Source organism: Cucurbita maxima, unplaced genomic scaffold (assembly GCF_002738345.1).
Source record: "Cucurbita maxima cultivar Rimu unplaced genomic scaffold, Cmax_1.0 Cma_Scf00004, whole genome shotgun sequence".
Classification (NCBI taxonomy): Eukaryota; Viridiplantae; Streptophyta; class Magnoliopsida; order Cucurbitales; family Cucurbitaceae; genus Cucurbita; species Cucurbita maxima.
This window is the reverse complement of record NW_019272020.1, coordinates 1237121-1250921: the sequence shown is the minus strand read 5'-3', so window position 1 is coordinate 1250921 and position 13801 is coordinate 1237121. Positions and strand designations below refer to the sequence as shown.

Below are 13801 nucleotides of genomic sequence, written 5' to 3'. Positions count from 1 at the left end.
AAATTAAAAAATATATGAAATGAGTTCGCTTTATTTTAATTAAAATATTTTTTAGAAAAACATTTACGACTCTACCTAACATAAAATCGTGTCAAGCTAAACACACAAAGTTTTAAAATTTTCAAGTAAAAAAAAAGTTGATATTTGTATATCTTCAGAATCTCCCTTTCGTTTTCGATTGTAGTTTTGTGTCATTTATGTAACTCTCATTGATTCGAACATCACGTACTAATATAAATATAACATTCTAACAGAGGTTAAGAGTTTAGTTATACCAATAAGAAAGCGACCCAAAATCTTGGAAAAGGGTTAAGTTTGGAGAGAGAGAGAGAATAATGAGTGACGAAGGTAAGCATGGGATGAGGAGAGGGAACAAAATGGTTGGAGAAGGTGAAAATGGAGGATATGGGGAAAGGGAAAGGGAGCGTGGCAATTTTAAATCAAATGTTTCCTTTCAATACACCAACTTTTTTGTCTCCTAAACGATGCTCTCCGAGGGCACACTTTCATAGCCCATAATCTCCGTCTCTTTTGTTTGAAACTGAATATTTCTTATAAACATGTGAAAATCTCTTCCTAATAAACGTGTTTCAAAACCTTGAAAGGAAGGTTTAAAGAAGACAATATCTATCAGTTGTAGGCTTTAGTTGTTTCATGGTAGCTTACGGCATAGTCGTTTGTCCCATACTTTGTCCTCAGTTAATGTATTATATTATTCCCTGTTCTTCTTCTTCTCGTTCTTGTTCTTTTTCTCGACATTAAAATAAAAACTTTAAAAAATAACCTAAACCCATTTCTTAATGTCTACCATTAGTGCCTTTTCTTTAAAAAACAAAGAGTTTCATGTTTGTTATATCCAACACATCACTGCCTAAAAGTTGTAAGGCTTTTACTCAAACTTTGGATTTTTGTTTTTGTTTCCATCCTTTGTTTTTGTTCCATCATCAGAGGATGTTTCTATGTCTCCACATTATATAATAATATGTTTGGTGGTTAGTTTAGGCTTAGTTCCGTAACAGTTTCATCTTATTTTTTAGTTTTTGTTTCCTTTCGATTTCTTTATTATGGGTTTTGTTTTTCTCGAATAAACATTTCAATAAGTAGTCAGATTCCAATACGCAAAAATTAAAAAATTATCTTAACATTCGAGTGAAACAAACAAATAATAGCATGCACGACAACATAATAAAAAAACATGTTTATGAGCGATTTTAGAATGGTTAAAATGACTAAACACCGTGTTTAATAGCATGAAAAACTGCATTAAAATTGATTTAGAAGGGCTAAAAATACATTTAAAAGTTGCTCTAAATTTGACAAACAGTGATTTTGGGTAATGTTTTTAATGTGGCAATGAGTGAGTGAGCCATAAAATTTGGGTGTAAGAAGAAAGAATTTGTAATGAATTTAGAGTTGTTGGTCATACATGCATGGAAGGGTGCAGAAGCGGTAGTTAGAGGGGTGTGGTTGTGGAAGGATTGTGAGTAGTTGGTTGGGGTTGAAAGGGTTTGTGAAATAAAAAGAAGGGTTTTTGTTAGAAAATGTGTAAGAACCAAAAAGGCATCGACTTTGTGTTTTGTGGTAGTGGGCAGTGGGTGGTGTAAATGAAAGAGAAGGGGTGGTCCACGCGTGCGAAGGTGTGTTTGTATTAAGGGTGTGAAGGTGGGCGTAGGAGCGTGCTGAGGTACACGCAGTCACGTGTAAGAAGGTTTATATATATACGCACTGAGGAAAGGGGGAAGGAAAGAGAGCACAAAGGGGTGTGGCCTTTCATATTTTGTATTGTTCTGTGACACACACGCATACAGAAACAGAACAAGAACAAGAACACAATCAAAACACACAGATTATGGAGGTTGAGAATGAAATGAGGCAATCCAAGTTCAGAAGAATTTGTGTGTTTTGTGGGAGTAGTCAGGGCAGGAAGAGTAGCTACCAGGACGCCGCCATTGATCTCGGCAACCAATTGGTATTCTTCTTCTTCTTCTTCTTCTTCTTCAATCTTTTCTTGTCTATCTCTATGTCCAAAAATGGTTGTTTCTGTTCTTTCCATCTCTATTCTGATTCCTCTGTTTTCTGTCATAACCTGTCAATCAAAACCCCCCTTTTTACCTTTCTTTCCTTTTGTTTCTTTTTTTGCCCATCTTTTGGAACTTTCCTATCCTTTTTCTTGATGTGGGTTTCATTGTTTTGAAGGTTTCGAGGAACATAAACCTGGTGTATGGAGGAGGAAGCATAGGGCTAATGGGTTTGGTTTCACAAGCCGTTCATGGCGGTGGAGGACATGTCATTGGGTAACCTTAACACTAAATTTGCTCTTTAAAATTTTGTAAACGCCACTGAGAAAAGAAGGAAGGGGAAAATTAGTATTCATAACTAATTTTTGTCTTCTTCTTGTTTTTTTTTTTTTTCTTTTTTGTTCTCCTCAGAGTCATTCCCAAGACGCTCATGCCTCGAGAGGTATGTCTCTCTTACTGCTACAAACCATGCTTAACCCCTCCATTGATGTGTGTATTCTCCATTGTCTCTTTTGTGGCCTTTATCTATGCACCACCACTTCACTTGCCTATTTGGCACCAATCAAAAAATGGTTGCCTACACTTACAGACATAAGCACTTGGGGATCTTCTGTTTACTATTTTGAGGCCTATGAGTATTTGTTCTTTATTCCTTGGCCTTTTCCTTCTTGTGAACATTTTCTTTTGTTTTATCTCGTTTTGTGAGCTTCAAATTTTGTGGCTAGGGAATATCTGACCAAGAACTTATTCCTATTCATCATTACTTCACTGCAAATCTCCCTTTCTTTCCATTGAAAGTGTGTTTATCCCTTTGCAGCTCACTGGTGAAACAGTAGGGGAAGTGAAGGCAGTCGCAGATATGCACCAAAGGAAGGCGGAGATGGCTAAGCATTCAGATGCTTTTATTGCCTTGCCTGGTCAGTACAAGCTTCTCTCTTTCTTTTTTTTCTTTTTTTTTTGCTGCTTATCAGAGCATTTAATGTCGAGGATTTGTTGGGAGGTAGTCTCACGTCGGCTAATTTAGAAAATGATCATGTGTTTATAAGTAAAGTAATACATCTTCATTAGTACGAGACCTTATAAGAATCGTGATTCCTAACATTTAACTAGTAGCCAAATACCTTTGTGCAAAGAGAGTAAAGAAATGGAAAGGACAAACAACCAAAAAAGGGAAAGAAAAAAGAGGATTTATTTTGCTTTCGGTGCAGCCACTTTTTATGTTGAAGTCCATTGAAAGCTCTAGTTTAGTCCCTTTCTAATATTGAAGCAAAGAATCTGTGTTTCTTTTTTTTTTTTTTTTTCTTTCAAGTCAAACTGAACGTTATCTTTTACTTCAATGGCTTCTGCTTGCCTTTTAAGGTCTCTTCATAATTACTACTCATCAACAACTTCTCACGAACCCCAAGACACAATGATTATTGTTTAGCCGTTCAAACCGAATCCATCCATATGTTGTTAATAACTACGACTCTCCACGATGTCATTATATTGTTCATTTGAGCATAATCTCTCGTGGCTGTGCTTTTAGCTTCCCCATAATGCCTCATATGTCTTATGATCTTGATCGTACGTTTCGTACAGGTGGGTATGGAACCTTAGAGGAGTTGCTTGAAGTAATAACTTGGGCTCAGCTTGGAATTCATGATAAACCTGTAAACTATCTCCAAAAAATACTTATATCCTTGTGTTCATAGCGATCGAGTTTAGGATGGCATCTTCAAATTTTGCAGGTGGGTTTGCTGAATGTTGATGGATACTACAATTCTTTGCTGTCGTTCATCGACAAAGCTGTAGAAGAGGGATTCATCAGTCCAAGTGCACGTGAAATCATCTTATCCGCTCCAACGGCGAAGGAGTTGATGATGAAAATGGAGGTACTATCTTTACCTTTCCAACAATTTGTTCCCAAATTGACTCTGTTTCTTGGATTCAATGAATAATTGAAGAAAAACATGTTTGTTTCCTCAGAAAAGAAAGGCTCTGAATCTGTCCTGTTCTTACAGTAAGTGTTGATTATTGTAGGAGTATTCCCCTTGTGAGGAAAGAGTTGCTTCGAAGTTGAACTGGGAAATAGAGCAGCTTGGCTATCTCTAGAAAGGATATAGAATTGGATAAGGAAGAAAGATGGAATCTGAATTTTGAAGCTCTTAATGTCTAGTTTGGGGGATTCTTTTTTGTAAATTACTGCAAATTGACCTCTCAGTAAATGAAGTTTACTATATTTCCTTCTCTATGAAACACTAATTTGCTTTTTGAAATTGTAAGTAAATGAGGTTGATGAATGTTCCCCCTCTGAGAATCAGCTATCTACTAACTTTAGAGGAAAAGAAATGGAAAAACAGAGAGATTTTTGCAAGTGTTCATCATTTATTGTTCTGTTCATGTCTTCTGCCTCTGTAAGCTAACAGGAAACCTCCATTATCATATCATATCCATCTGGGTATTCGTAAGAAATGGTACTGAATTCAGATATTTTGCTATCATGTCCGTGCCAACTTGGTCTTGTCAACTGGAATTATGACATCAACACATTACTCGTTTAAAATGGTCATACAAACGGATCAAATTCACATCAAACGACTCTATGAACACATCACTCTTTTAAAATGGATATAGAAACAGATCAAACTCACATCAAACGAATCAATGAGGTCAAAAAGTTGCTACTTTGCATGGGAAAACAAGAACCATGGACACAAACAGTAGTCCACTAAGAGAGGGTTAGGTGGCAGTTAGTTAACAAAGAGGAGGATGAGGGGCCAACAAAGCTAACAATGCATTACCAGTTTGTTGTTGACAGTTCCTTGGATGTATGTAGACAACATATAGAAAGTGAGGAAGATAGGGATTAGAAGGTCTAGTGTTGGGTGGGAGGGGCAATTGGTGGGGGGCAGGGAGGGCTCCTATCAGTACCCTTGGAAGAACAAGTGGTAGGATTCAGCTGTTCCAAACAAATGGGACTGTGACATCTGTCATGGTGGAGTATGTCAGCAAGTGTTTTTTAAGGAATGGCCTCAAACGAATCTACTCGGAGACATAGGGAAGTGGGTTGGAGCCAATAACACGACGACATCTGTCGGTGGTGTGACTCATGTCAGCACATGGAACCAAATGGATCATTAGGCAAGTAGATGTGGAATGTTAGATGAGAAGGTCATCAAACTTTATGCCGGTGATTCATTTTCTTCATTAGTTTATCCACAAATAAACCATACAAACAAAAGGCCTTCCCGATGTGGAATGTTAGATGAGAAGGTGATCAAAACCTTATAAAGAATGCTTTGTTCCTCTCTCTAACTGATGTGAGATCTCACAATTTACCTCCTTTAGGGGCCGAACGTCCTCGCTAGCACACCGCCCCGTGTCTAGCTCTTATACCATTGTAACAACCTGTCTTCTTTGGACTTTTCCTTTCGGACTTTCCCTCAAGATTTTTAAAACGTGTCTTGTAAGGAGAGGTTTCCACACCCTTAAAAGCAATGTTTCGTTCTCTCTCCTGACTGATGTGGGATCTCACATGAACCTTAATCATATTCATGGCCTTCCGTGATCAAGGCCCAAGTTCTATAAAATTTAAGATCCATGCCCATTGGTGAGTCCTAGCACAAACAGGCCCAAATATTTGGTAGTCGAAGAAGGGTTTTGAAGCTAATTCAGGTAGCTGTTATATGTTCCCTATCACTCTTGTCTCTCTCACTCAACCAACCCCATGAACAAGAAGAAGAAGAACAAACATCAAAGCCAGCTCCACAAAACCAACATCTTACTCCAAAGCAATTTCCAGTCAAAGGAACATGTTTTTATACCAATACTATATTGTTCAGAAAATAAAACTATAATGTTCCAAATCAAAATCAATGTGTAACAAATGTAACAGTGATGTTTCAGCTTCTTACTACAGTTGCTTTGAAGCCTTGTTCATATCCCCAAGTTGTTTTGCTTTCACCCATCGCTAAGGGAAAGCTTCATTTCATAGCCAGCTTTGCCTCTAACAACTTCCAAACACCTAACTTATCTTCATCTTTTTTTGCTCATTATAAGCAGCAACCATGTTTCAAACACAACATCTAAAGTTGGAGACAGAACAGGAATCAAAAATGGCAATCCTAAAACATGGTTCTAACCTGGGATTGCTGTTTCTCCTCGCATTGTCTGTTGGGTCTCTCCCTTTTTTAGCTGAATCAGCAGTCAAGAAGTACAAATTTGACGTGGGGCTTTCTTTCTTTCTTACTTTCTGATATGAGATTGGCAGATTTCCCATACATACACATACATAAATGTAATGGACTTCTTTTTTCCTTTTTTTCTTGGGATGATTCAGATTCAAGTGAAGAATGTAAGCAGGCTATGCAATGCTAAACCAATCGTCACAGTGAACGGAATGTTCCCGGGACCGACAATATACGTTCGAGAAGGCGATCGGGTTCTCATAGATGTCACAAACCATGCACAATATAACATATCCATTCACTGGTATTGAACATATATACCTACAAACTAACTTATCTTAGGAACTATGAGAGTGGTGAAATGGTAATGTGTTTGAATGCAGGCATGGGTTGAAACAACAAAGAAATGGTTGGGCAGATGGGCCAGCTTATATTACTCAGTGTCCGATCAGTACAGGAAATAGCTACACTTATGACATTACCATCACAGGACAACGAGGGACTTTATGGTGGCATGCCCATATTTTGTGGCTAAGAGCCACAGTGTATGGGGCTTTTGTTATCATGCCTAAACTAGGAACTCCATTTCCATTTCCTCAGCCATATTTGGAAGCTAATATCGTCCTAGGTTCCTCCTCCCTCTCTATCTCCATCTCTTTTTCTTTTAACAATTGATGTAACCAGGAAATGTGTAAATACAGGAGAATGGTGGAACTCAGATGTTGAAACCTTGGTTAATCAAGCCAACAAATTGGGGCTTCCACCCCAAGCCTCCGACGCTCACACCATCAATGGCAAACCAGGCCCTCTCTTCCCCTGCTCCGACAAACGTAGTACTACAAAGTTTCTCTAATTCATAATGCATAAACAGTCTTTACATTCCCATTACTAATTCTTGTGCATTGATTATCATGTTCAGACACATATGCTTTAGAAGTAGAGTCTGGAAAAACATACCTGCTAAGGATCATCAATGCTGCGCTTAATGACGAGCTCTTCTTCGCCATCGCTGGTCACTCGCTCACCGTCGTGGAGATCGATGCCGTCTACACAAAACCCTTCACAACCACTGCCATTCTCATTGCCCCCGGCCAGACTACCAACGTTTTGGTTAAGGCGGATCAAGCCCCTGGCCGGTACTTCATGGCAGCCCGCCCCTTTATGGACGCGCCAATTCCAGTGGACAACAAGACCGTTACTGCCATTCTGCAGTACAAAGGAATCCCAACCACAATCCTTCCTTCTCTCCCCACTCTGCCTCTTCCCAACGACACCAATTTTGCTCTGTCGTACAACAAGAAGCTCCGGAGCTTGAATACCCCGCTGTTTCCGGCCAATGTCCCGATTAAAATTGATAGGCATCTTTTTTACACCATCGGTTTGGGGGCAAACCCATGTGCCAGTTGCTTGAATGGGACACAACTGACGGCTTCTTTGAACAACATTACCTTCGTGATGCCTAAAACAGGGCTTTTGCAGGCTCATTACTTCAACATCCCTGGTGTCTTTACTCCTGACTTTCCTGACCGACCGGCGGTGCCGTTTAACTACACGGGTGTGCCGTTGACGGCGAATTTGAGGACATCCTTAGGGACGAGGCTGAGTAAGGTGGCGTTTAATTCGACGGTTGAGCTGGTGTTGCAGGACACCAACATGCTGACGGTTGAGTCGCATCCGTTTCATCTCCATGGCTACAATTTCTTCGTGGTCGGCACTGGAATCGGTAACTTCGATCCCATCAGAGACCCTTTGAAATATAACCTGATCGATCCCCCTGAAAGGAATACGGTCGGTATCCCCACCGGCGGCTGGGCCGCTATCAGATTCCGAGCAGATAATCCAGGTATGACCAATCAAACTTTCTTTCATTACCATTTTCAGTCCTCTAAGGTTCACTAACAAACATATTAATGGTCGATTAGGGGTTTGGTTCATGCACTGTCACCTGGAGCTGCACACAATGTGGGGTTTGAAGATGGCGTTTGTGGTAGAGAATGGAAAGTCAGCTGAAGAATCAATTCTGCCGCCGCCGCCGGACCTTCCACCGTGCTAGTGCTTTCAGATCGCAGAATCAATTATTCCTTGACGACGGCTTTATACTAATTTTTTCAATTTCGAATTCCATTGCTATAAATACCGATGATCGTGTGAGCAAGAAGACGATGTATACCAAATTTGACTTTCTTCTCCATTCTTTTCCAAACTTAGAAATTACGCACACATTTCTACCATAAGTCTCGACCTAAATCTAACGAATTAAATAGTAAATACTATAAATCATTGATCATAACACATACCCAATGAGTAAGTTTGTAACGACTCTTTTAAGTGTTTAAATAAAATCAAATATTAAATAAAAATTATTAAATTTGTGATTTTTGTATATCTGGTTTCCAAACTTTTAATCCACTGTTGAATAGTATTTGTAACCATAAAAATAAAAATAAGTTTGGTCCAAGCCCATTAAACGGCCTAGGACCCATAGGTCTACTGAATAGGGTCGTTAAATTTTTTGGGCTATGATGATAGGTGTTACTCATCCTATATAAATCTTTCCATAAACTAGGAGCCACCTTAATAAACATACTTTAATTGGTAAAAAAAAAAAAAGTAAAGCTTTGTATGGCTTCAATCATTTTTGTCAAAACTGAGGAAAATCACTACTTTTGTCGTTGGATCGTTAATCGACCATATTATTCCTATAATAAATGTATTGACGAAAATGTAACAGTCTAAGCCTACGCTAGTAGATATTGTCTACTTTTATCCGCTACGTATCGTCGTCAGTCTCACGATTTTAAAACGTATCTTCTACCGATATATTTCTATACCCTTATTAGAAATGTTCTTTTCCCCTCACCAACCAACATGGGATCTCACAATCCGCCTCCCCCTTGGAGACTCAATGTCTTCAATGTCATATTGCCCGGTGCTTAGCTATAATATTATTTGTAACGGTCCAAGCTCACCGCTAATAAATATTGTCCACTTTGGCCTGTTACATATCGTCGTCAGTCTCATGATTTTAAAATGCGTCTAATAGATAAGGTTGTCATGCTCTAATGTGAGATCTCACAACATTTTTGTCAAATTCACAACATAAGTTTGAATAGACAAAATCATTGCGTTAAATAGGTCTAAAGTTCACAACCAAGTTCAATGCAAGTTTTACCCTTACAATTCTTCTAGCTAATTCGTTTGTCAAAGGATTTCTTTTAAATTCAGACTAAACTAGCATAACTTAAAGAGGGTCGAATATCAACCCAAACACAGCATAGCATAGAGAACATGCGTTCAATCAAAGCCAACCTCTAGAACTTTTTGAGTATCAACCCATTTGATCGCAAAATAATAACCAACCCCACAAACTAAAATTTCCAACATATTGATTTTGCGAAGTGTCAACAACACAACAACCAGCTGCCCAAAAGAAAAGGCAAGGTCGTCTTTCAGGCATTCTATCGAACGTGTTGTGGGCATTAAAAAAAAAAAAAAACAAAACACAGTTCATGGTTACAGGGAAAGGCCCATCTCGTCTCGATATGAACGATTGACTGGTTGAATTGGTGAATAACGATGAGTATAAAAACAAAAGGGGAGTTGGGTGGGGAGACCGAAATACCTTGAACGGCGAAAATAGAAGTTTCTGTGCGAGGGCTTTGTCGGGTGGCCTTTAATAGGTAAATAGTAAAGTATGGACGTTGATAATCGCATCCCACTTGCAGTTGGTGAGATTATTTAGAGATGAAAAGAACCGTAGGGTCTAGCAGCGACTGCGACTGCGAGCATGCCCGTGTCTGTTTTTTTAGAAACTAATCAAATGCTCAACTGACTTCTCTTGTTCTAGTACAGTGAACAATTCTGACTATATCAAGCCATATTTAAAATATGTTCGAAAAAAAAAAAAGAATTAAAATGAAGTATTATGAAGAATCAATTTAAGCTCTGAACCAATCTGTTAATTAGTGATTTATATGTATTTTTGTTTTATTTCATTTAAAATCAACACTCTAGTTAGCAATAGACCCATTGTAAGTGCATGCAATAGGATTGACTGCAGCTCGGGAGTTAGGATGTTTCTGAATGTTTCTACTTCTTTTGTTCTATGAATCTCTATCGACTCCAAATGCTTTAACTCCTTTGATTCTAAAAATCTCAACTGTTTTTTTTTTCCTACTCAGAGCTCAAATATTTATTTTTTCGGGTAGCAAAGGTCTAACCTTCTTTTTTTTTTTTTTTAGTGTAGAAAACCGTTCTTTTTATCGAAGCTACTTCAAAAATTACTCTAATTACTAAACCATCAACAAAATTTATTAGGTAATATTTGTAATTGGAAAGCTAAATATTAAAATTTAGAATTAAAATGGATAAATGAATAAATAAAAACTAATAAAAATATTCGAATTGTAGTGGGGGCGGAGGGGGAATGATGATTGGTGGGAGAGTAAAAGGGAAAACGACAAGTCGGCAATGAGCAATAAAAACGGAAACGCACTATCGACATGAGAAAAAAAAACCAACAGATTCCGGGAGGGAGAAACAAATGGAAACGGTAAGCTGACGTGGACCCTCCAACACGTGGCCGGTAGAAGCGAAAGTGGTGAGGTCAAGTGGGACCCGCCAAGGAGGAGAGAGGAGTAACCAAGGACCGTCGATTTGACGGTGAGATGGGATTTATTTTTATTTTTTAACATTAATTTATTTTCTTTGACGTCAATGCTTGCCTCCATTAATACGTGGAAGAATCTCTTGTCAGACACATCACCGTCAAATGGGGCACACGTGACACGCACACCACAAATATATATACTTTTTTTTTTTTTTTTTTTTAATTTCACCTATTAAATTTGGATGTTCAAAAAATTCCTAAAATATTAAATTTTGGGTTCCTCAACGTATACATACACATTAATTCCCATTATTTTAAACCTAAAATTATTTAGTTCAAATATAAATATCAATAAATATTATTGATAATTTTTTTAATTAGTAAAATTTGTTGAAAGTATTTGAATTGAAATGTTAAATGTCGGAAGGAAATTATTTTATCAATATACATCGATTTTCAGATCTTTAAGGAATATATGTGCGTTTTTTTTAATGGTTAGTAAGTCTCGATCAAAAGGGGAAGACTTGTGACAATGTGGGGTTAGTGAACAACACAATGACAACCAATTGGAAAGGAACGTAAAAGGAGAAAAACATTGAGTACTCGATCTTTCCATGCCTTTTTCTTTATTCCTCGTTTCCACATACTCGATCTTTAAAAACATTTGTTTGTTTTTGTTGTGTACGCGACAATGTTCATAACTCCTAAGTTGAAACTAAGATTGTCAAAGCGAATATAGCTTAGCAGTAATTGATAAGTACTCCTTTCTTCGAGATCAAAGACTCAATTCTCTAAATTCCTACTTGGTTGATTAAAAAAATGTCTAAAGTAATATTTATAGTTTTTTAATGGGTAAAAGTTAAAGATTTAAATTTTTGACCTGACGTGTGAGATCCCACGTCAAGTTAGAGGGTAAGGGTGTGGAGGAAATCTCTCCCTAGTAGACATATTTTAAAATTGTGAGGTTGACGACGATGCGTAACATGCTAATGTGGACAATATATTGCTAGCAATGAGACGATGACAAGTCAAACAATATATGCTAGCAATGAGATTATACTGTTACGTCACAAAAATATGATATAATAAAAGTTACAAGTTTGAAATCTTATAAACTTTACTTGAGAAGAAATCTAAATGGTTGTGAACATCTTCGGATTTGATCGGACAATTTTGTTGAAAAATTAAACATCTAAATTATCCAAGAACCCCACAAACAATAAAAAATCAATTAAAGTGAAAGTTTTGGTATGGATTGCCTTAATGATTAAAATAAAGAGTAAATAAAACTTGTGATTTGAATCACTCTACACGATAGTTTGATCAATACTGCTTAATGACTTTAACATGCAAATCTAAACACAATAATTGCAAAAGAACGAGCTCATGACTTCAAATCATAATATGCAATTTTCATTTTAATATCCAAAATCTTCGTACTAAAATGACGATATAAATGATTACTTATATCTTAACTATTTTTTACCATTATGGTAAGAAATTTATAGGGAACATAATAAACGCTAAAGATCCCCCACCTAAAACAGTATCTCAGCGTTACAAAATAAATGTGTAAAAATATTAATGTTAGACGTGACATATTCTTCCTTAGTACTTTTCTATCACATGTGTAATAAATAAAAACTTATATATAAATAATATATAAGTCAATCATTTTATGTCTATTATTAAAAAGCATCTAAAAGATTGAAAAATATATTATAAGTTCATAAATTTTTTATTAGAAACTAAGATATATATATAATTTAATGGAGTTAAAAAATTATTTGATATAAAATTAAATTTTATTAAGAAAAATAATTATTTTGTCTTTAATCTCCGCTAAATAAATTTGTGTACATTAATTTTATAATAAAAAATATTGTTAAAATTTTATAAAAAGAAAAATGTAATATTTTAATAGGATTTTGGAATTAGGTCTTCATGAGTACGGAATTTTGATAATTAAATAAGAAACTAAAAAGGAATATTAAGGGAGTTATTAACCACGTGTGTAAAAATAATAAAAGAAGAATATATATAGAATTTGACCATTGAAAAAGGTAAAATGGGTCAGTTATTTTTACCGCGCACCGAGATCTGAATCATCCGACCGTTAGTACAGCAAGTACATGATACTTGTCTCGACCACTTTCCCCACGCGCTTGGTTAAGAGCGTCCATATTTTTCACTTTTTTTAATATTTTTTTATGTCGTAGTAGAAAAAACTGGCCCTTGAAAATGGAATCTCTACTTTCATGTTTCAATTAAAAACAGATTCTACAGCTTCGAAGACCAGGCCGACGCGCGTCAACTCCACAGATTCGTCGGTGTTGTCACGCAATTCTTTTTTCTTTTTTCTTTTTAAACACAACACGTAATTTTTTTATTATGAGATAAAATTATTCGTTCCACCAAATTAATGTTGGATATATAATGTTAAAATTTATGATGGAGAAAAATATAGAAAACGAAAGGTATATCCAAACATAACTCGGGAGAAAAACACACTCCCTTCGTTGCTCGCCTTTATTCGCTAAGAAATAATTGAAGCACATCTAAAAATTTAAGGATATAATGAAATTTTTATAGGTCATTGTCACGTCACCTTTTAATATTCATTCTAACTAAATGGTTGACCTAAGAGTTATTTTGAAATAAATTTAAATTTTAGGGTGAAAAAAATGAAACTTTTAATACATTATGTTGAGCCACGTTTAAATACACGACATAACAACTATCCACAACCTACAAAAACGGTTGATTTTACCATTTTTACCATTTCTTAGAGCTAAAATAATTAAAACGGTAAATGTTTTTTTCATTTTTGCTTTTTCCATATACAAACTGTAAAAACAAAAATTCCTAAATTTTATGGGTTGTTTTTTTTATTACCATTCACGAAGAAGTATCAATCGATTTTTTATCCATTTTGAAAATTAAAGAAGCGTAAAAGTTTGTGGTTAATTAATAATCTATATCAAATATTTTAACGAACAATTCAA

The 13801-nt window shown here is 36.3% G+C and overlaps 2 protein-coding genes across 2 annotated transcripts; both read left to right on the top strand.

The window, feature by feature from the left end:
* Positions 1-1715: 1715 nt before the first annotated feature.
* Positions 1716-4309, top strand: LOC111478831 (cytokinin riboside 5'-monophosphate phosphoribohydrolase LOG3). The gene is made up of 7 exons (XM_023123321.1): positions 1716-1969; positions 2197-2294; positions 2430-2460; positions 2836-2935; positions 3600-3670; positions 3749-3892; positions 4041-4309. The coding sequence occupies exons 1-7, from the start codon at positions 1850-1852 to the stop codon at positions 4110-4112; spliced, it is 636 nt and encodes a 211-aa protein (XP_022979089.1). The 5' UTR covers positions 1716-1849; the 3' UTR covers positions 4113-4309.
* Positions 4310-5815: 1506 nt separating this feature from the next.
* Positions 5816-8415, top strand: LOC111478761 (laccase-11-like). Its single transcript, XM_023123201.1, has 6 exons — positions 5816-6226; positions 6340-6491; positions 6571-6815; positions 6889-7017; positions 7107-8030; positions 8110-8415. The coding sequence occupies exons 1-6, from the start codon at positions 6068-6070 to the stop codon at positions 8238-8240; spliced, it is 1740 nt and encodes a 579-aa protein (XP_022978969.1). The 5' UTR covers positions 5816-6067; the 3' UTR covers positions 8241-8415.
* Positions 8416-13801: the final 5386 nt, after the last annotated feature.